Below are 23,483 nucleotides of genomic sequence, written 5' to 3'. Positions count from 1 at the left end.
TAATGTTCCCTTTAAACATTTCACATTTTCCCCCTTAACCCACGCACTCTCTTCTTGCCTCACCTAACCTCAGTGGAGAAAGCCAACCTGCAATTACTCTACCTCTTGTAAATTTGTATACACTATCAAATCTCTCCTAGGCTCAAAGCTTTTAACCTTCACCATCAAACACCAATGGAAATTCAACCATTTTATTTTCCATACATTCCACAATTCAGCATGCGGGTCTTTGGGATGTTGGAAGGAATCAATACCGCCGTAGGGAGCGATCCAAACTCCACCCACACCACTGGAGGTCAGAATTGAACTTGAGTGACAGGGGCTGTGAAACAACAGCTCATCTGCAGCTGCACTGTGAAGCTGGTTTATTATTACATAGCCGTCGCGTTAGGTACAATTGGGTGACATGGTTAGTGTAATGAAATCACAGCACCAGCAACTCAGGTTTGAATCCACTGCTGTCTTTAAGTGAGTATGTACGTTGATGTGCATGGGTCTTCCCTGGGTGCTCCGGTTTCCTCCCATTCCAAAATGTTCGGGATTGGTAGGTTAATTGGGTGTAATTACTCAACAGCTGCAATCAGCTTCTACCGTGCCATATCGTTATACTAATTTAAAAAAAATACACTCACAGATTACTCTGCCCTTCGTTTTACGTCTTGAAGGAAGTTGCAGCATAGGGACCACATTTTTCTTCCCAGTAATATTTTGTTTGACCCTGGTCCAGGATAGCACAGAAACAGGCCTTTCAGCCCTTCTGCTCGGTCCCGAATTATTAGTCTGCCTAGTCCCATTGACCTGCACCTGTAACATAACCTTCCCATTCCTGTATCTACTCATTTTTTTTAGATGTCAAAATTGAACCTGCATTCACCACTTCAGCTGGCAGCTCATTCCACATTCTATCCACTCTCTGTTTAAAAATGTTCCCCGTAATGTTCCCTTTAAACATTTCACTTTTTCTGAGTTCATCAGAACATGAAAGGGAGGAGCAGGAGTTGGCTACTTGGCCCCACGTCTTGTCTTTCATCTTAAATTAATCTTCGACCTCAACACTAAAGTCCTGCCTCGATAGTCCCATCACTCGCATCTCACTTCAGTCTCTGAACATTGTCCTTTGAAAGCCACACTAACGAATGTTTTCCACAGTATGTCAGTGTGGATTTATTGTTACAATAATAAACCGGGTATGAATGTAAATCCTGACATTGCGTGCCTGTGTTCCAGATTGCCCCACTGCAGGAAGCAGCCTCCTCGTGCTCTACCTATCCTTGCAGCTTGTTCATGAATCTTACCTGCTCTCTTGTGCCCGAGCAGTCCTTGCTTAAGCACAGGATCAAAATCTAGAGTTCCAGTTGCATCAGAAGAGAGCAAGCAGAAGGGAAATTGGAAGTTAAAGAAGGATCCTCAAGCACAATTTATTCCTTTAAAAAAAACTTTGATACATTTCTATTCCAGCTTTCAATTGCTCAATCACTTGAAATGTGTGAGATATTGACATGCATTGCAACTTGCCGTCTCTGTTTAAGACATCACTGGGTAAAGAATGCCCAACTTATGGACATTCCTTTTTTCAAACAATATCCCATAATATTATTGATTGCAAAAGTCTGATGTACATGCATTCACTTCTTGGAATAGTGGAACTTCCTTCCCACATTCCCAAACCTGCTGGGGTTTTAGGTCATTTGGGTGTAATTGGGCAGCATGGGCTCGTGGGCCAAAAGGGCCTGTTACAGTGCTGTGTATCTAAATTAAAAATTAAAGAAAATCCATTGAGCTCTCTTGAGTAATTCTTTCTTTTTGGTCTTCTGAACTTTTGATGTCATCATCGCTAGACTGTGGAGTACGGTTGCCATATCAAGAGTTTTCTTTGTATTTTCAGTTAAAAAATATCAACTGGTGGTTGTCTGTAGAAACAAAATCCATTTGGTGCCCAGAGCTGAATTACTCAAGTAAATTCAAAATTGGGTTTATTGTCATGAACGTGCCACAAAATTTGTTGTTTTGCAGCAATATTATTGTAAATTACAGGTACAAAATTGTTATAAATTACAGTTCTATAAATGCAAGATTTAAAAATAAATAGTGTAAAGAAGGGAAAAAGTGAGGAAGTGTCTGCAGTTCATTGTCTGTTCAGGAATCTGATGGTGGAGGGGAAGAGGCTTCTTTCTTGAGACCACCACTTATAGATATCCTTAATGGAATGAAAACTGATGCTCATGGCTGCATTAACAACTCTAGCCTTTTCCTGTCCTGTGCGTAAGCATCTTCTTACCAGACAATGATGCAACCAATCAGAATGCTCTGTCTCGGTTCACCTGTAGAAATTTGCAGGAGTCTTTGGTGGCGTACCAAATCTCCTCAAACTCCTCATGAAGTATAGCCACTGACGAGCCTTCTTCCTGATTGCATCAACGTGGAGGCCCTAGGACAGATCTTCAGAGATGTTGACACTGAGGAATTCTTGACCCTTTCCACCAATGACCCCTTGATGAGGACTGGTTCATGTTCTCTTAGCTTCCCCTCCTGAAGTTTTAATTTTGCTGACGTTGAGTGCAAGGCCTGCTGTTGTGACACCACGCTACGAGTTGATCTATATCACTCCTGTATGCTTCCTCACTACAGTTTGTTCTTCTGCCGAGCACTGTGCTGATTGATATTGGCAGAGTGTTGATTTTTAGTGTTCTCATTCCTCTTTTCCAATTCCATTATGGTCTTGTTGCTCCTCTCCCTCAATCCCTGTTATTTCATCCATATCTCTACTCGAGCGCTGCCACGTACATGCTTCTCTTTATCACTATTAAATAAAGGTTGTGCCAGAACCATGGAGCCATTTATTTTGCACAGCTTGAGTGTTGCATGCAGTTCAAAATAGCACAGTAACTGGCCCTTCTGGCCCACGAGCCCATGCCACCCAATTAACCTTCAACCCTGCATGTTTCTCGCCACTGCTTTGCAGGAAATGTGTGATTGAGCTGGACGTGATGACCAGGATCTTGGCAGTATTGAGAACTAAAAGCAATGAGGAAATGCAAAGCATGGAATCGGAAGCAAAAAAATGTGAGGAAGGATAAGGCTGGGGTTAATTTCTTTGAAGTCAAGAGGGTGCAAGGGAGGTTTAGTTGTGGCTTCTTTATTGAGTTACTGGAAAGGAGCTATTCCCCTGAGGGGAGTGATCAAAAACTGGGGAGCATGAATTTAAAATAATTGGTTTCAGGACTTGAGAGGAGATGCAGGAAATAAGATTCACTCAAAGGACGGCAGGCCTGGCCAAGTGTAGCCGCGGCCGAGCCTTGTTCATGATTGCATTGACGTGGAGGCCCCAGGTTAGATTGTCAGAGTTGTTGAATCCCAGGAATTAGAAGTTCTTTACCTTGTACGCTGCTGACCCCTCGATGAAGACTGGTTTGTGTCCTCCTGGTTTCCACCCTCCGGAAGTCCAGAGTATTTCCATTTTCACCGGTGAAATACACCATGTTCATGCCCCGCCATTCTGGTTAAGAAAATCACGTTTGGTCCCATTGAGAGTCATTAATGATAAGTAAGCATGGATCTGCAAGGCAAGGTCCCCGATACATGCACCAGGAGTTATTGATTCTGAGAATCATCCACTCCTGTGTTGCCGTCCAGAAGGTCAAATATTGACACTTGTAAATGATGTGGGTCAAGAAGGTAGCAGATGTCAAGCCTTTATTGCCATTTTATTTTTTTTACATCTGTGTCTGGAGTTAACAAATTGAGGTTTTTGTTATAGCAGTGTTTTACCCTGTATGCTGAATTAAAATTTACTTGACTTAAAGATGGTTTCTTCTCCACAGTCATCAGGTTCCTGAAATGACCCCACCACAATGTCGTCACGTTACCCTTGCTGGGAGCTAAATGATCTTTATTATTATAATTCCGTAGTCTACAAATTGTGCTCTTTACCCGGCTGTATGAATGTTAGAGGTCGAATGAAGCACGATTCTGCGATTGTAGTTAAAAACATGCAGAAATGCTGGAGGAACTCAGCCAGTCTCATATCTTTGCTTATTCCTTGAAGAAGGGCTCAGGCCCAAAACGTCGGTGATATATCTTTATCTCCTATGGATACTGAGAGATCAGATGAATTGCTCCAGCATTTCTGTGTGTGAATGTTAGAGATAACTTGTTAGTCTGCTTGCAGAAGAACACTTTTCGCTGTTATATGTATAATGTGACAAAGAAACCTACCAGCTTACTGGCGGTTTAAACTGCAGTGGACTGTTCAATCTAGGATGCACTTGTGCTGTAAACGTGTGTACATGAAGGATAGAGCATGCAATTACAGAGAAACCTTTAACAACCGTTGTTCCTTCCAAAGTTCTAAGCAGGCAACGGAGAAGGCAGAGTGTTTGTTGTATAGAAAATGGAGTGCCCAATTTTACACAGCAAGAACCCACATATAGTGTTGAGAGAACAATCCCATGCTAGTCTAGAAATTCAATTGCATAATGTGTTTCCTATCTTCCTAATTAAATTAATTAGTGTGGTAACAGGGTCTTCTGGCCCACAAGCCTGTGGCACCCAATTACACCCATGTGACCATTTAACCCTGTTTTGGGAATGTGGGAGGAAACCCACGAGGAGAACATACAAACTCCTTGCGTACAGCACTGGATTTGAACCCAGGTCGCTGGCTCAGAAATACAATTGCACTGACCGTGTCGATTTCACATGCAAAGACTTTTGTTTCGTATTCTTTGGAGAATTGGACAATACATATAGCAAAAGACCAATTTTAAAATATATTTTGAAGTATTTTTAAAAATTGGCTGGGGAGGACAATATTATACTGCTTTCTATAGATTGGGAAGTGAGGGAGGAAGATTTAATGGGGGGAAGGGGCAAGGATTTTATTATCCTGCAGATGTCAAAATTTGGCATTACTGTTTTAAGAATAGATCATCCCAGGACTGGCCAAACACAGAGGTCCCTTGGTGCAATTTGGTCCAAAAATTGATCCAAAATAAGATGCTGTGAAGCAGAAATAAAGAGCGAAATGCTCAGCATCTGTGGAGTTCAGATTTATTGTCGGAGTACATACATGACATCACATACAACCCTGAGATTCCTCATCCTGCGGGCCAGGCAGAATCACCACTTGCTGGTCATGCAAACAATGGAATGTTTTGGGGTGAGGGTAGTGTCATCTCATTTTATTTAGCTGGGTGTAGTTTGTTAATTTGATTTCCAGAAACCGGCTCAACAATTGGTTGTCTCTGCAATGTCCATGTCACATGAACAGGAATGATTCCATGTGAAGTCTTTGTACAAAATACAGCGCACCACTGTCTGATGTGGTACTGGTGCTTAACAATACAGCTCTCTATTAATTCTTACAAGATAACAATGTCCTTTCAGCGGCCCTGGGGAAACAATATAAAGTTCCAAGTTGTAGAGAAAACTAGGCAAGTCTGTTATACGGCACAGAAACTGGTAATTTGGCCAAACTTTGATTCTTCTATTGTCATGTAATAAAATGGGTGTAATATTACACAAAATTGCCTGCTGCCCCTTCCAGTTAGAAAAAAAGTGAAAGGGTGGCACAGTTGACGTAGAAGTTAGCGCAACACTGTTACAGCGCCAGCGATTGGGACCAGGGTTTAAATCCCGTGCTATTTGTAAGGAGTTTATACGTTCTCCCCGTGTCTGCGTAGATTTTCCTCGGGTGATCCAGTTTACTCCCACCGTTCGAAATGTATGGGAGATGTACGTTAATTGGGTGTAAGTTGGGCGGCGAAGACTCGTGGGACAAAATGGCCTATTACTGTGATGTATGTCTAAATGAGAGGACACTGAGGGTGCTGAAGGTCTTCTGATTGGGTCAGAGGTTTGGTCCTGGAGTTTGGATTGCTGATGGCTTTGACTGAAGTCTGTGTGGCTGCAGAGGTTGCAGGAACCGAATCCATGGGCTCTCAGTCCCTGCTACCACATCAGCCTGTCTCGAGCCAATCTCCAGCAGTCCACAGCCTGATGTGAGTCCTTTGACTGCAGTCGCCAGCTGTGTTCATCAGTTCCTCGCCTTGAGTCACCAACAGTCTGCTGCCTGTGTGTTCTTCCCCTCACTGGTCCACCTCCATAACCACCTGTCCCTCTGCTTCTCCTCCTCAAACAGGGGTGTTCTCCTTGTTATTGGGTGCCCTGCGCCATTTCTCTGCTTCCATGGAGTTTGCAACCCCTTGAGGCTGTAGCCCAACACAGGCGCTGCCATCTTGGTTCAAGACCCCACGTCGCAGGATTTTAAAATGAACCACCATTGACTCCTTTAACAGGTCGTTTAAAGTGTGCACTGAGCCTTTGTGGATTTGGCAGGGTGGTTGAACTCTGCAGAGGAACACTGTCTCCGCTTTACATTTTCTACAGGTCCACACCAGCGGCTGTGCTGCCATTGGTCCAGTAGCTCCCCATTCCACTTAAGTTGTCTACCCAAGCTCGTCCCTGCCTTTAGTCCATATTCTTCTGTATCTATTTTGTCCATTTATTTGTCTAAATGTCTAGATAGTTGTACAATTATACAGGCCTCTATCACTTGTTCATAAGTCCACCATTCTCTGTGTGAAAAATGTACCTCTCCGTTCCCTTTTAAATCTTTCCCCTCTCACCTAAAAATCTGTCTTCTAGCTATGATCCTTACCCTCAGAAAAAGACTATTTGTGTTAGCTTTGTCTCTCAGGATTTTATGTCTGCACAGTTGGTGGCAGAGGAGATTAGGGAGAGCACAAGGGTGACCTAACTTCTAACTGGCAGTCACGCTATACATCAGGGGTGGCCCGGTTGGTGTAGCGGTTAGTGCATTGCCTTTACAGCGCCAGCGATTGGGACCAGGGTTCGAATCCCACACTCTCGGCTGGCACAGGCATCACGGATCTTTCTCTTCCTCCTGGTTTCTGGACTATCTCCCCTTTTAGTCCTCCTTCTTTGCAACTAAAAACTTTTTTTTCACTGAGGTTGGATGAGACAAGAATGAGAGGACATGGGTTCAGGCCCTAATACACAGGAGCAGAAATAGGCTATTCAGCCCATCGAGTCTGCCCCGCCATTTAATCATGACCTGATCCATTTTTCCTCTCAGCCCCACTGCCTGGCCTTTTAAATTAAAAAAATTGTTTTAGACAATACAGCAAGTTAACAGTACCTTCAATGAGCAGGGTCTGGGATGAAGAGGTTGATATATATTGAGCAGGATTGACTCATTGAAGAGCTGGAAGTTATCTTGCCAACCTGAAAGTCAAGGTAGACGCTGGTCGAGGTGTTTAGATTAGGGGTTAGATTTTCAGAGGAAGGAGTCAACCATTTCAGAAAGAGAAGGATTGTGACTCTACCCTTGAGCTCTGTAGAGATGGACCGTGGTTCAAGGTTGAGGGTGACATATATTTGAACTGTTGGGAAGTATGTGAAGAGAGAGTGGTGTTCGAGTCCAGATTAGATTAATCGTGATTTTGCTGAATGCTGGAGGAGTCTCAGAGAAGTGATTTCACTGCTGTTCATGTTTCTTATTGAATTTTTAAATTTAGACGTGCAGCATGGTAAAAGGCCCTTGAGTCCGTGCTGCCCAAATACACCTATTGACCTACAAACCCAGTGTGCTTTTGGAAGGTTGGAGGAAACCCACGCAGTTCCTGGAGTGAATGTTCAGACAATCCCAAATTTGAAGCCTGATCGCTGGCGCTGCATTAGTTTTGAGCTGATCGTGCACTCCAAACCAATGCTCATCTAAGGCGAGTGGACTGATCGGTGCAGCGGCACCTGCTCTCAGAGCTGCAGCCTCGCTACGTTGGAGACCCAGGTTCAGTCCTGAGCTCAGGTGCTGCCCACGGGGAGTTTACATGTTCTCCCTGTGACTGCGTGGATTATCTCTGGGGGCCCTGGTTTCCTCAAGACCCTCATTCTGATAGGCTAATCGGACTCTGTAAATTCGAGTGCAGGTGAGAGGTAGAATCTGGAGAGAAGTTGGGAAGAATGTGCAAAGAACAAAATAGGATTCATGAAGCATTAGCATTGATGGTTGATGAGGGCCAATTTCCTTGTATCTCTCTATGACCCTGTGGTCTCTTAATGACTGACTGTTAAGAGGACACATTGTAACCGAAGAAATCACCTTAATCATTAATTGTAAGAAGGAGCAATACTGTTAGTGGACCAGTTTGCAGAGTTATGAACTAGAGATATTAGTTTAAATTCAAGTTAAATGAATAATTAGATTTTGAGAGAAAAAGACTGCTATCAGTAATGGAGATCATGACTCTAACAAGATGCAGATACGTACCCGAGAGGGTGTAGGTTAATTGGGCGCTATGGACTAGTGGTCCAAAATGGCCTGTCAATGTGCTGCATGGGTAAATTTTACATTTTATATGATAGAATTGATAGTAGATATGGCAGTGGTGTTTGACATTTAAATATGCATGGAATGGTGGGCCAACAGGCTTAAAGACAGTTGTGAATGGGCTAAAAGAGTGTTTCTTCCCTGCTGCTGAGTGAACTCCCCCAGCCCCCCCCCCCCCCCTAACAGTGCTATCATACTGCCCCCTCCTTGGGACTAATTGATCTTTTCTCTATAGTCTGTAAATTGTGCTCTTTACAAGTAAATGTGAGAGTTAACCTGTCAGACTGCATGTAGAAGAGACCTTCTTGCTGTACTTGGTAAACTTAAACCATATTGGTACGGATCTCGTGCTGGCAGAAGAGTTTTAGTCTAACTTGGCATTGCGTTTGACCTAGGCATGGTGCAGGGAGGGCCTATTTCTGTGCAGAAATGTGTGATGTTCTATAAAAGGTCATTTGGTTTACCAGTTTCCTGGTAATGGAAATCTCTCAGCTTCAACCTACATCTCACGTCGGAAACACAGCAGTGTTTGAGGATGGTTTGAGGTGGGGAATAAATGGTGACTTAGCCAGCTAGTTCCACACAGTAAAGGCCTGTGTATTACTTGTGACATAACAGTGCTGAGCTGATCAATAGAGACACCACAACAGTCGATGGAGGCAGTTTTACAACCATGCAGCTCTTTAATATTAGACCACATTTTGATCTAATTACTTGAGCAAACAGAGCAGCACTCAGAATTTTGACCTGCTGCTCTTGGCTCAAATAAATGCCTCTTCCCACCCCCTCATTTTCCTTGTCACTGGCCAAGACACAAACATGTTTGAAGACTGCCACCTTGTCCTCTTAAACCCTGAAGTGTCATTGGCAGTTTATCAGAAAAAAAGATCTGTGAGGTTTTGTAGATGGAAGATTTCCGTTGAGTCAGGTTTGCAAAAAAATTGCTGAGCGATCTTCATGTTATTGAAGTGTCGGTCCAGTGGATTTGAGGCAGGAGGTGAGCGCCACTGGGCCACCGATTCAGATACAATCTGCACGCTCTCCTCATTGAGAAGCTGGGATGGATCTCCTTCAGTATAGAGAGGATTATTTCAGTGTAACCCATGTCGAGCACAAGAAAAAAAATCCCCCCACAAATAGGGCTGCTTCTGCACAGGTTATCCAGGTGTGTAGCTAATTCTGGACCATGACCAGGGTGATGGGATAAGCCATTCTCTTGATCCACAGCTGTCCAGTTGTAGTCAAAGTTTTGTGGGACGGAGTAATCCATACGTCGGAGTAATGGGTAGAGTTCTGCTTGTCCAGCTAGAGGAAAGGTGTCTTTTACACTGGAAAGGATGCAGGGAAGATTAACAAATATGTTGCTGGGGGAGGGGGGAATTGTAAGGAGAGTCTTGGACTTATCTGGCTGGAGGCTGAGGAGTGACCATATAGAGCAACAGGGCCCACTCCCGGGGCCCAGAGCACTTTTAAGTCAAAGCCTTGTTTTCTTTTCACCTCAAGTAACATAAATATTTTGTCATTTTTTTAATGCAGCCAGTAGGAGAGAAGAATGGAAGAAACCAAAACTTGATGGCTTCTCAGGGAAGGGGGCCCATAAACTTTGAGCCAAGTCCTAAGCTGAAAAAGGTTGAGAATGGCTGTTCTAGAGGTATTGTTACGAGCCCAAAGGACCCCAAAACCCAGCAGCACTAGTCATTCACCAAGACAAGTGGTTTTTAAAACAAAAGTTATTTTTAATCAACTTCAAACGTGAAAATAGAATCTATACTTATACTATACTCTATACCAACCCAAATTATTCCCTTCTAATTGTAAGCGCACGTTTATGTAATGTGTGTGTGGATTTAAGAAAAGTTATTTGATTCACAGTTCAATCTCACTTCTTCTTCCATGTTCTCTGGTTGCAGGCAATCACCACTCTGTGTATAGAATTTAACATGTATAAAGTTCACCAGGCTTGGTGCTTGAAAGGTAAATATTTACTGCTCAGGAAGGTTCTTGTAGGGTTTGGAGAGAAAGATATTTGTGGCTCCAGGATTTCCACAATTGAGGGACCACCACTAGTCACCTCAGGGTCTCGCTGATGAAACTTGTCCCATCAGGGTCTTCTAGATAATAACCTCTTTCTTCAAGCTACCAGAGAGTTCCATTCCTTCCTTTATTTCAAGGGAAACATCAGACAGATAGCACTTCCAGCCATCTAGTGCTCTGGAACTTGTTTTCATCAGTTTCAAACAGTTTTTCCTGGATTACATTTTTCACTTACTTGTCAGTGTCCCACACACTGACTGACTGACTGAGCTGTTAACTTGACTCTCTTTTCCAACTGCCATTCCAGTGAAAAGCATGCGACTCTTGTGACTTGCAAAACCCCCACCTTCTCCAGCAAACAACAGGAGTTCTTCCTTTTACTCAAGTTGTTATCTTAGGTAAACAACCCAAGATTGACCTTTCTGTGCACTCTGCAGAAACCCTTGAAAAGAGCTTACATCAGCCATCGCGTCTCCAGTTCCAAACATAGTCATTCATTTTATGACTTCAGTTCAATTAACACCTACTTGTGTAAGGTGCTTACATTCTCCAAGAGATCTTCAATATTTCTTCAGTCTTTCAAATAAGATGTGTTTTAAAATGTGTGTATGTATGTGACCTACTCTAAATCTTATAAATTCTCCCCAAATATTAATAATGTTACAGTATATAAAATCTTGAGGGCCAGAGAGAGGCTAGATGGCCAGAGTCTTTTTCCTAGCATAAGGGAGTCCAAAAATGGATCAAACACTTTTAAGGTGAGATGGGAAGGATTTGAAAAGAATCCAAGGTGCAAGCTAAGGGGCATGTGGGAGGGACTACCAGAGGATGTGGTAGAGGAGGGTGGATAGGTGATATTAGGAAAGGTTTAGAAGGATGTGGGCTGAATGCAGGCAAATGGGACTAGTTTGGGTGGACAACATAGATGGAGTGAACAAGTTGGGCCAAATGGCCTTTTTCCATGCTGTAAAACTGTCTCTTTAGACCTAGCAACAATGAAGGAGCAGTAAGATAGTTTCAAGTTGGTGTGCGACTAAGAGGGGATCCTGTGTGCTTGTTCCTATAACCTTTTCTTGGTCTTCTAGACTGTTGAGACAAATGCTGCCTCAGGTGAGTCGAGTTCCATTTGTCGATGCTACCTTGCTGTGCAGCAGTGGTGGAGGGGAGTGCGAGCATTGGGGTAGATGGGGTTACCAGCCCTCCTTGTCCTGAGCAGGGCAAGGTTCCTGCTGCACGCAGGTGAGGAGCATTCCACCACCTACCTGACTTGTGCTAACATGCTTTGTAGATGCAAAGGCCTCAGGCTATCGGGAGATGAGTATCCTGCCAGAGATTTGTTAGTTTTTGTGGCTGGTTGGTGCAGCTAATTAAGTGTCCACCCCCTCCAGTCCCCAAGATGTTGACAGTGGAGGTCTTGATAATGATTCTTCTACACAACTACTAAACATCAAAGGGAGGTTCAACAATCTTTTGCTGGATTTATAAATGTTTGATTAAACAAGAGAGCGAAGAAATGTGACAGGGAAGTGTTAATTGGGAAAAATATATTGGGATCAAAGGAAGTATAAACTATAAACAAACCTCTACATACATTTTAATGAGGAGTTTTTTTTTAATGTTAATCTGCCTTGGTGTAACAGTGTCCAGGAGAGTAGAGAATTGGTCTTTAAAACCAGAACTCAAATCAATCCCTTGTCGTGTTGTATTGTTTTTGCCAAATTGAGTTGAAATATTTCTTTTAAAGTATACATTCCATCTTCAAAGAAACTTGAAGATTGAAAACCAAGGAATGGGAGGTCCTTGAGAGCCATTACTGCTTTTTACAGATACAGTGGAGAGTTGTTTAAAGATTGGTGTTGACTCCATTACTCCAAGATGCTGTATCAAAGTTCATTATTGTGTGAATGGTGCTTCAAGCAGTTGAATATCGGATGTTTTGACACTCCCAGGTCAAATAATTTCTGTAACATTCTATAGTACTGCAAAGACCTAATACACAGCTGATCTGCGACTTACCTTTGCCTCGTGACCATTCATACCTTCTCATTAACAAAGATTTTATCCATTTCAAGTCCTAAAGTAACCATTGTTGTAGCATTGACACTTATGGAAGTAAGTTCCAAAAGTCTACTACCTTCTGCATGTAGGCACATTTGTTTCAAAAAGGTCTAGTTCTAAACTCTTCATCCAAGTCTGCCTTACCAATAGAAATAGTTTTAACTTCTGTCTCTATCATCGTGAGGTAAATGAGTAGTTACAGGTTTGAAAACATTACAGGAGGCCCAAGCATTTTGCAAGTTTCAACCAAAGTTCCCTGTGGTCTTCTCTAAAAAAGTGAACACTCTCTAATCTATCCTTGTAACTGTCATCTCTCAACCCAGAAACCATACTTGTAATGTTTTTTGAGGAACCGCTCTAACCTTCCGTGTTCTTCCTTAAATGTGGTGACCAAATTTGAACACACCATTCCAGGACAAACCAATATTTTATAACAATACATTCCCTGCTTTTATATTCGATAATTCACTGACAAAAGCCTAAAATTATAGATTGTTCACTCCTATCTCAACCCACCCTACCCTAGATCTCTCGGTTCCCGTGCCTCTCTTTGAAGAGCGACCTTTATTTCAATTGTCTTCATTTTGGACTCCTCAGCATTCTACATCGTCTGGTTCACAATGCTGGTATATTTTGAGTCCTTCACAAATTTCAAAATTGTGGCTTGGACTCCCAGATTTAAGTCGCTGTTAAAGATTAACAAAAGCAACACCAATTCCTGAGGAACCAGTAAAAACACAAAGCTGGCAAAAACTCGAGGTCAAACAGTGTACTTTATATAGCAAAGATAAAGATTCATAACCAATGTTTTGGGCTTGAACCTTTTACCAAGGTATGAAAAAATGTGGGCAGGCGCTCGAACCGAATGGTGGGAGGGGGAGGAGCACAGTCCGACAGGCAGGAGGTAAGTGGATAAGGGAGGGAAGGCGCACCAGTGAGCAGGGAGAGGAGGGATGGCTCTGTGAATGGAGAGGGAAGGGGGTGGAGAAAGTGCTACTGTACACCATCCTTCACAACAATTCTCCATTGTCTATTTCTTTGCCAGCCTCGCGTATACCGTACGCCATCAGTGCTTCAGCTTTGCTGATGTAGAGCAGCTATCCTTCATGTTATTAAAACAGCTCTTAATTTTCAATAAGTCCACTCTCCTACACCTGCTCTCCCTTTTGTACTGATACATTGGCCTGGATTTTTATTGTGGTTACTTATTTCTAAATAAAGTTGGCATTGTGAATTCCTCCAGTGGGAATGTGGTTGGAAGCCAGCCCAATTCTCAGCAGCATTGACAGGATCCGTCATCAGATGCAATGCTGCCTTGTGCAAGGGAGGGATACTCAAGGAGTCCTTCTATAGAGGAGGCCTGGCCTATTATTAAAACTTGAATAATTTTGTGTGTCTCGAATATTAGCAGGACAGAGGTGTGCTAAAGTGGCAGATGAAGTATAATTCAGAGAAGCGCAAGGTGGTGCTTTTCGGTGGGACAAATTAAATAAGGTTTACTCCTCTAGAAGGGACACGGGAGCAGAGGGAGCACATCATTGGAAGTGCCGGGTTGAGGAAGGAGTTAAGACCTGTATGCAATTTTAGGCTTTTGTCAATGAGGCATTGAATGTAAAAGCAAGGATGTCGTACACCACTTTCTTTTTGTAAAGCTTATTTTAAAAAAAATCAGTGTTTAAAATCTGAAAGCACTGAAATGCTTAAATATTTTAAGTGCAGTGAAGCAATGTTTTAAAAAGTTCAGAATTCCTTCCTTCCAGCTGTTCCATGCTTTGTAAAAGACAGCCTCTGTGCTGTAACTGCCCATGGTTAAGGGGAAATTACTGCACCTTCAAGCTCCCTGACTGGTGTTCAGCTTCAGAACACGTGGCAGTGAACCTCTGAGCTAAAATTCCACAGTTCCTTCTTCACATGGAAATCCCTGAATTCTTCCCAGATTTGCAGCAAAATGTCAGGAGTTGCAGCGGCAAAACCTTTCCTCTGAAACCCTCTGCTTTTACTGTGAAATGTTTGTGTTCATTTCAATGCTCTTTTCACGTTCCTTTTCTGTTGCCCCTACTGTCCGTTTAATTTCTCGCATTTGACATTTTTTTCTCTCTCTTCTGGGCTTTCATTTGAGGGATGGGTTAGGGATTTTTCTTTTTTGTCCAGCAACTAGACCCCCAGCACTTTAAATGCATAAGTTGATTCTATGAAGCATTAAATTATTCCTTGAACAGCTGCCACCCATCTTGTGTTGTTTACCCATTATTAGAATTCCGTAGTTCACAAGGAACAATATCTATCTCACTGAAGTCAGATCTACCTGTATCTAAGATCTTCACAGCTGGTTTGTGTTTCACCCTTTCAAACAATAGATTATGACTGCTGTTAGATAAATGTTCCTGCACGATTTGGCTTATTTCACATGAATCAAATTAATATAGTGTCCCAGGCATCTTGTTTCAGAAAACAATCCTAAACGCACTTAAATTGATACCTTTCTGACATAAGTGCCTGCTTATTCCATCTATATTGAAATGAGACTCTCTTTGCTTTGTTCATCTCTATACATATTGCTGCTTTGCTGGAGGCCAATGGACGATTCTCCTGGAGTCTTGAATGATTTATTTCTTTTATAATCACTGCCATCCTCTTTCAAATCTCTTGATTGAAATGATTTAATCCTCGAGCACAAATGCTATTCTAGTTCTGCTTCAGTTATCCAATCTTGCCTGTTTAACCTGGTTTAGTATTTTTAGTTCCCACTATTAACACCTTTGTGGCTGCACCATCTTGTATTTCCCAAGTTAAATTTTAATTGGAAATCATTAATTTTATTCCTTGTACAGCCTGCTTTTTGGTTTTGGGGTGGGAGGGGTGGGGGGGAGGAGGAACTGCCAATATCCAACCGCAGGTTTGTAGTACTTGCACATTTAAAAATTATTTTTTTGGTTTAATCACTTCAAATCTTTACCTGTTGTATTCAAGGCACTACTAATCAACTCTCTGCCCAGTCCATTTGAATTTGATTTTCATCTAGTCTCCACCCCCCCCCCCCCCCAAACTGCGCACAATTTACAAGCGACAAGACTTCTAATTCTCCACTTGTGAGAGAGCGATGCAATTTCTTCCCCCACCTCCCTCCAACCTCAGTTTCCAAAATCCCTGTGACTTAATTTACTTTGGCCCATCCACAGCTTCCCTTTGATTCTCTTTCCTTTGCCCTCCACCTAGAGTATATGATAATTTATGCTAACTTGTTGACGGACCGACGGATCTTTGTGTATGGGAGGAAACTGGAGCACATGGAGGAGTGTGTGCAAACTCCACACAGACAACATTTAGAGGTCAGGATTGGACCCCTTGTACTGACAACATTAGAGGTCAGGATTGGACCCCTTGTACTGACAACATTAGAGGTCAGGATTGGACCCCTTGTACTGACACACATTCTCCCAACCTTGCTATTTATTTTGCCTCTAGGGAACAGCTGGGTTCAAATGGGCCTCAGTCTGATGATCTAGTTGCTCCCCAACACAAGGGGCAAGGTTTCTTGTCTTCAAATCCTTTAACCCACACTGCTTCTGAACCTGCTTTATCCCTAAGAGTATTCAAACATAACTTCTATTCTTGTCCTGAAACTACAAACATAATCTGGCTCCTAATTCTTCACGTGATGACGTAGCAGGGTAACAGCCCATTTTGGCCCACGAGTCCATGCTGCCCAATTACCCCCCCCACCATTGACCTACACCCCCGGTCCCCGGTACGTTTCGAATGGTGAGAGGAAACCTGCGCAGACACGATGAGAACATGTAATCTCCTTGCAGACATTGCGGGATTTGAATGCTGGTCCTAATTGCTGGCACTGTGCTCTTTGTTGTGTGGTTAAACTTCATGGCAATTATCAATTTATTGGCTTTTGAGATACAGGTATGCTGAAAGCAATGTGAAAGATGCTGTAGAAATGTGGGTCCTTTTTTTTCTCTACTGTGCAGGCATTTGAAATGGTTCCCTAGATACACCAACACTCAGGTTTTTTTGTACTGGGATCTGAGTGCACCTTGGTAGGCATTTGGTTGGAGAGAGTTGCAGGTGTTCAGCATTTGTAATTAGAAATGAAGAATAGAGAGATATTGGGAGCACAGCATGACTGTTTCAGGACTTCTGCTGTAATGTATCTGGTTCAGCTCAATACGTTTGCTCTTACAAGTGGGCCCTTGTTTAAACCAAATGATTTTGCAAAGATCTTGCATGTGGTATTTCAGATTTGTTGTCAGAGTACGTACATGACATCACATACAACCCTGAGATTCCTTTTCCTGCGGGCACGGCAGAATTACCACTTATTGGTAGTGCAAATAAACTATACTAAATGTACACACGTAAACAAGTAAAGAAATGTAAACACACTGACTGTAATACAGAGTGGGAAAAAAATCAATGAAATGCACAGGAGTCCTTAAATGAGTCCCTGATTGAGTTTATTGTTGAGGAGTCTGATGGTGGAGGGGGAGCAGCTGTTCCTGAACCTGGTGGGTGCGAGTCTTGTGGCAGTGAGACCTCTTTCCTCATGGCAGCAGCGAGAGCAGAGCCTGTGCTGGGTAATATGGATCCTTGATGGTTACTCCTGCTTTTTTAACAGCAGTGTTCCCTATAGATGGTGGGGAAGATTTTGCCTGTGATGTCCTGGGCTGTCCCTACTATCTTTTACACTTAGGGTAATGGTGTTCTCATACCAGACCATGATGCAGCTCGTCAGCACACTTTCCACCACACATCTGTAGAAATTTGCCAGAGTTTCCGGTCATGCCAATCCTCCACAAACTTCTGAGGAAGTCGAGGCATTAGTGTGTTTTTCTCATGATGCAATTTGTGTTTTGGGTCCAGGAAAGATCTTCTGAGATAGTGACTCCCAAGAATTTAAATTTGCTCACCCTCTCCACCTCTGATTCCCCCCCCCCCCCCAGAGATCACTGGATTGTACATCGCTGTCTTTCCCTTCCTGAAGTCAACAATCAGCTCCTTGGTTTTTCTGAGATTGAGTGCGAGGTTGTTGTTGGTGCACCATTTAGCCAAGTTTTCAATCTCCTTCCTGTTTGCTGTCTCATCGGCCCTTTTTAAACAACCCACTCCCTACCGTGGCATTGTTAGTGAATCTGTAGGTGGTGTGTAATGAGAGCCACAGTCATTGGTGTAAAATGAGTAGAACAGGGGGGCTTAGAAATCAGCCCTGTGGTCTTCTACTCCACAATCTCCATCAGCCCCAGATGTTCTTATTAATCCTCACTGAGAGTGGGTTGTTGAGTCTCATGTCTTGGAGTTAGCTGATAGGTTTTGAGGGGATGATGGTGTTAAATGCTGAAGTGTAGTCAGTAAAGAGCATCCTGATGAATGCATCTTTGCTGTCCAGGGGTTCCAGGGCTTTGTATAGAGCCAGTGAGGAGGCATCCGCTGTAGACGTGTGGCTATGATAGGTGAACTGGAACGGATCCACGTCTCTGCTCAGACAGGAGCTGATCGGCTTCATCACCAACTTTTCAAAACACTTGACTGTTGATCTGAGTGCCACTGGCTGGTGGTCATTTAGGCAGGTTACCACACTCTCCTTGGGCACTCGTACAATTGACGCCACACCCTGCCAGGGTGGGATGTTGAAGCGAGTACTCAGTTGCAAGAGCAAAGGTCTTTACCCGATCTTGGGTGGAAATGAAAGTGAATGACATTGAAGGTTTGAAATGTCCAGCTGAATAAGGATTACACAAGGCAATTGATTCCTGCTGTTCTATCTACAGCACCAGTGCAACAATTGTTCGTTCACCACTGAAGCCTCAGTCCTGAGCCAGCTGTCTGCAGCACTTGGAGCTAAATAAAAGTTTATTGCTCTTGTTTCAGGGCTGGCTCCAGATAATCTATTAAAGTATCTTCAATTCCCCCTTCCTTTGCTTAAAATAGTGGAGCCTGTCTCGCATTGCAGAAACTAAAGTTAGCAATCCAACTGGTTAAGTGTGTATGTTATGCCCAAAAATTCACTTTAAATAGCCCAGAAGTTATGGCGAGTGCACAAAGAAACTCCCATTGCCATTAAAATAAAGCAAAAAGAACAGAAGAACATAGAGATGTTTACCCACACTGAGGTCCATTACCATTGAAATTAGTTCCTTCTATGCTGTGCATGTCATTAGACCCTTCTGACCACAGAGAGGTCTCCAGAGCTTCCAATGCATGCACTATCTGTCCCTAGCCTTTTTATTTTGGCCTTGATCTGAGGGGCAAGTTGGTGGGTTCTTGTGGTGCTCAATCATCCTCTCATTCCCTCTAGGTGACAGGTCCAATGTAATAAGCTTCCCATGTGCTTCACAGAGTCAGGATCAAAGGGGATATTGATGCATAGGCCAAAACCTTTGGTCAAGGTGATGGCTTTTGACTTGAATGCAGAATAGAGTGGAGAGGGAGAAGGTTTGATAGCTGGGACCTTGGCAGCCAAAGGCAGTTCAAGGCGTCAGAAGGTTACAGGTGGGAGAATGAAACCCCTGTCATCCCTGTTCACTAGACCTCCAGCAAGCTGTCGTTTGTGAACTGAGAATGTTTGCACTGTTCCTCTTCACCAACATCACTGTAAGCTGGGTATTCTCCATTATAACCAGGAAATCGTATGGCTGTTGTGGGCATCTGGCCGATTTTTTTTTTTGTGTGGGTAAGCCAGATGTCTGTTTCCTTCTTCTTTCCCAGAGCACATAACTAAGTCAAATGGAGAACTTTTCTGCTTGCTTTCGCCATAGTAGGGCCAATCTGAGGACATCTGAACCAGGTGGGTGGAGGCACAGGACAGACAGCTGGGAGAGTGACAGTGTGCAAGATGCCAGGATGGAGTTGGGTGTACTGCAGAGTCCTTGGTTCCCTCACTTTTGATCAGAACCATTGCCAACAGGGAACCTGTTGACACAATATTGGCAAGTGTCAGTGTATTGCATTGAATTTTGGGATGGAAGGCAGGTGTTAAACGGATTGTTTAATGCTACTCCAAGAATGTTTAAAGTTTTCAAAAAGCTGTGGAAGGTGGTCAATGCAGCTCAGAACATCAGGCAAACCTTTCTCCCCTCAACGGACTCCATCTATATCTCCTGTTGCCTGGGAAAGTCAACCAACACACTGAATGACCCATCACACTTGCGACCAGCCAATGACATCCCATAAATCATCTTCTTCAATAACACACACAGAACAATTGGAGGGCTCTGTTCCCTCTCACCAATATTGTTGGCCTCTTTACAGTAGTTTGGTCTGACTGTTACAGTGGCTCATGCCATGCCTATCAGTGGAATATTGTTCACAGCGCTCTCTAAACCAGCCAACCTTCTATTGGCTATGACCCCCTAGGCTCTGCTCAATGTTTATGGGCCCCTTCCCTGTGACACAGTCATTTAGTTGGCATCTCTCTGACTGACTACATAAAACAAAAAAAGTTATAATTTTAGTCCATGACACCACCCCTTAATTGTACTGTGGTCTCCAAGGTGGGTGGGTGGGTGGGTGGGGGGAGGAGGTGCATTGTCTCTGTTGAGAATAGCTGCTCTAATCGATGTTAGGCTTGTCATTTATTCAACCATCCAGAGTTTCTTGTTCCCCTTTAGTTTCCAGTCAGATTTCTAAATTGTAATAGCTCTAAAATATTATAATCTCATCTGACAAATGCTTTTTATTGCTCAGTTTTCCAACAAGAATGACATGCTCAGTTTCATAACTTCTGGAATTATGCAATAAATAATTATCAATCCAAGTTTAACTGGCAAAAAAAAAATGCCCCTTTAAATAAATATTAAATAGTGGTCTTTGTAATATAATTTAAATCTTTCTGGCCTCTGACTTTGAGGTTATTAGTAACAATAATATCTAGTGTAGTGAGAAGGGTTCTTCTGCAAGAGACTGGCGGGTTGTCTCAAACATTCATTCAGCCGTGTACAGTGTGGAATTGCATTTGAAATAAAGATCAATTACCACTCAGCAAGGGTAGCACAGGAGCCTGATGGCTGAGGGGAAGAAACTGTCTTAAAGTCTGTTGGAGTGCACTTTCACACTCCTCGGCCTTCTCCCTTATGGGAGGAGGGAGGTGTCCAGGGTGGAGTGGTTCCTTCAGTATGTGGGTTGCCTTATCCTGAGGCAGTGGGGTGGAGTCCTGGAGGGGAGGGAAGCTTGCTTGATGTTCTGGACTGCATTCACCACCCCCTGACCTTGGCAAGGGGAAATGGCTGATGGTGCAGGACTGAGAGGCCCCACATCACAGAAGGAGTGTCTTCCTCTGATCCAGTGCTGTGGTGCTGCTGTGGTCACTGGCTGCAGAGGGCAGTTGAGTTTTGATGTCTAAGGCAGAGGGCTCAGAGTTGCTGGGGTCTGTGAGAGGTGAGGCTTATCTTTGGACGCTAACAGTAAATTTTTGCAAGAGCATTGGTTTCCTTGCCCAACTTGAATTCCTGGCATGAGACCCAGACTCCACAATCAAATTAATCAATCTAAATAAGAATGTGACTGTCATATGGGGACAAAAAAGCAGAAGTTGTAACTGAAGGACTCAATTCATAATAAAGAGGACGTCATCAGTCAGGACTATCAAGAACTTCGATTGTGTAATACTTTATACTCCCGAATGGTCCCCAGAGTGGCTGCATTTGAAAGTTCATTTTACTTGGTGATAAATGACCATTTCAGGGTTATTTTGCAACATTTTGGAATTGCAATGGTGTGGTTTCGCAGTGGATCTCAGTGTACAGTCCCTCTATTGGCCATGCATGGGATAATGTCATTCCTTGGGCAATGCTCATTTGAGAAGAGGGGGAACAACTAGGCAAGCTCTGGGAGTCTCGTTCTTTGGGTGGTGTTGGTACTGCTTGGTAATGCTAGGACCCCTTGTAGGAAGGTTCTATGCTCTCTTTTTGATCCTACACCATCAATTATCTCCCCTTCCCCCCCCCCTCTGAAACACTGATTTACAAATCCCCTCTTCCCACTCAACCCGCTTCACCCCGCCCCCCTACCCCCCCCCCCCCCCCCCAACCACTTATGTCACTGCCCTTATCTTGGCTCTGAATTCCATTTCACATAGACGGATGGGGATGGATACAGACAAAGGCTCACACTTGCACACAGACTCTCTCTGGTCTAATTTGATGGTCTACTACCTGATCTATTACTAAATTGGTGAACCAGGAGGTCAAGTGTGGCATGCACTGGTTGGCCTTTTCAAATTGTGCACCAATTCCCTGGCTCCACAGTATTAGAAGGATAATTGTTCCCCGCTGCAAGTAGATGGAAAATCTTTGGAGAACTGCAGATTTGGAAAGTTCACCACATCGTCTTGGGCTTAAAATATATCCAAGTATGTTTTTTTTTCCTGAAATATTTCCAAATTTGACTCATTTATAACAGTTACAGTACTACATTTGATTTGTACACAGTGAACACTGATGTTGGCTGATTGTTAATTATTGCAGTCTTTCTGTTAACTTCATATTCATTGAGTGTTGTCTTAAATGTAAATTAATGACTTTCCAAAGTCTAAGAGATAAAAGAAAGCCTCTGCCACTCCAAAAGTCAAACATTGTGAACCAGTGTATGTGATTCCAGGCAAGTAATATTGCCTCTCAAAAAACAGGAGTTCTACAGACTTGAGAGCAAGAGAAATGTTGGAGTAAGTCCTGATATAACAATATCTTTCCCCAAAGAAGCTTAAGTCAGTTTACTTAGTGAGCAATATATTGTTTCAACATTCTGCATCTGGGTTGCTGAATCAGTAATGGTAATTTTAGAGGGAACTGGGCAGGGTGTGGCATTTAGTACTTCAGCACTTTTGCTTTTTAGCTGTGAGAGCTCAGGGACAAGATGTGGAAATTGGTGGACCCCATCGTGGTTCTTAGTGACTACATCAGCAGCAAGTGGTGGTTACTCGAGGAACTTAGGATGACCGGGAGCTGACTTTCTGACACTGCAGCACATCAGGGAGGGGGAAAAGTTACCTGGACACTGTTCTGGATGCACTTCCCCCTACTCCACTTCCCGGCCTCCCATTAGATTAACTGCTTCAAAATCAAGTCTGTGGTCAGGGATAGGAGGGAGTTGACTGCTGGTGAGGCAGGACCAAGAGCGTTGTTACAAGCCCAGAGGACCCCAAAACCCAGCAGCAATAGATATTCACCAAGTCAAATGGTTACTTAAACAAAAGTTGTTTTTAATTATCCTTAAACATGAAAACAGGATCAAACTTTAACTTATCACTATTAATTTAACTAACCTTACTTAACCCCCTTCTAATTCCAAGCACACTTGTAGGTAATGTGTATGTAAGTTCAGAAAAGTTCTTTGATTCACAGTCCAATCCCACTTCTCACTCCTCCAAGTTTACTGGTTGTAGGCAATTCTTATACTGAGCACAGAATTTAACATTTATGAAGTTCATCAGGCTTTGGTGCTTGAAAGGTAAACAGGAAGTTTCTTGTTGGTTTTCAGAGAGAGATTTGTGGTTCACTGGACACCCACAACTGATTCCTTGTAACCAGCCATTTCAGTGTCTTGCTGAAGAAACTTGCCCCATCAGGGATTTCCAGATGATCACCTCTTTCTTTCAGGTCACCACAGAGTTCCTTTTTGTTTCCCTTATTTCAAGTGAAACATTAGGCAGCCAGTCCTCCCCTCTTATATAAACCACAAAGGCTTTGACCAGGCTAAATGAAGCACTCACATCCCATCTTCTAAATGGGGGTTTTGCACAAGCTTGCCCGCTTGTCCTGTCCAGTCCCAGCTGCTGCTGAACAGTGAAACTGTAGAACTGAATCTCTCTCTCTCTCTCTCTCTGAGAGACAGCCTGTTTTACTCTCTCTGCTTGCCAAAACCACATGACCCTCTTAGAACTGCAAGTTCCACTCCAGACAGCCTGTGGCTCTGATGAATTCTTTCATCTGTTGCCTTTTTGTAAACAACAATCCATTAGTGAAGTCTCTTGGCACTCTCCAAATCTTTTCATAAGGCTCTTGGAGCTGGACTGTCTAGCACGAGCAAAACTCCTGTA

At 43.2% G+C, this 23,483-nt stretch overlaps 1 protein-coding gene and 1 long non-coding RNA gene across 19 annotated transcripts in view; both read left to right on the top strand.

Moving 5' to 3' along the window:
- Positions 1 to 23,483, top strand: part of LOC138747034 (arf-GAP with dual PH domain-containing protein 1-like) — a 160,931-nt gene that overhangs the window by 21,442 nt on the left and 116,006 nt on the right. The window contains exon 1 of one of the 18 annotated variants that reach the window (XM_069905897.1): positions 10,263 to 10,324. The exons of the other annotated variants lie outside the window; for them this stretch is intronic. Within the exon in view, the coding sequence (XP_069761998.1) occupies positions 10,291 to 10,324 (34 nt within the window). The 5' untranslated portion in view covers positions 10,263 to 10,290. Of the gene's footprint in view, positions 1 to 10,262; positions 10,325 to 23,483 lie in introns of those variants that run through there. 18 annotated transcript variants of the gene reach the window in all.
- Positions 418 to 1,779, top strand: LOC138747038 (uncharacterized). The gene is made up of 2 exons (XR_011347274.1): positions 418 to 468; positions 1,228 to 1,779. It is a non-coding gene; the product is annotated as an uncharacterized lncRNA (long non-coding RNA).

This window comes from Narcine bancroftii, chromosome 12 (genome assembly GCF_036971445.1).
Source record: "Narcine bancroftii isolate sNarBan1 chromosome 12, sNarBan1.hap1, whole genome shotgun sequence".
Taxonomy (NCBI): Eukaryota; Metazoa; Chordata; class Chondrichthyes; order Torpediniformes; family Narcinidae; genus Narcine; species Narcine bancroftii.
The sequence above is the reverse complement of the archived record's forward strand: the minus strand, read 5'-3'. Positions and strand labels throughout refer to the sequence as shown.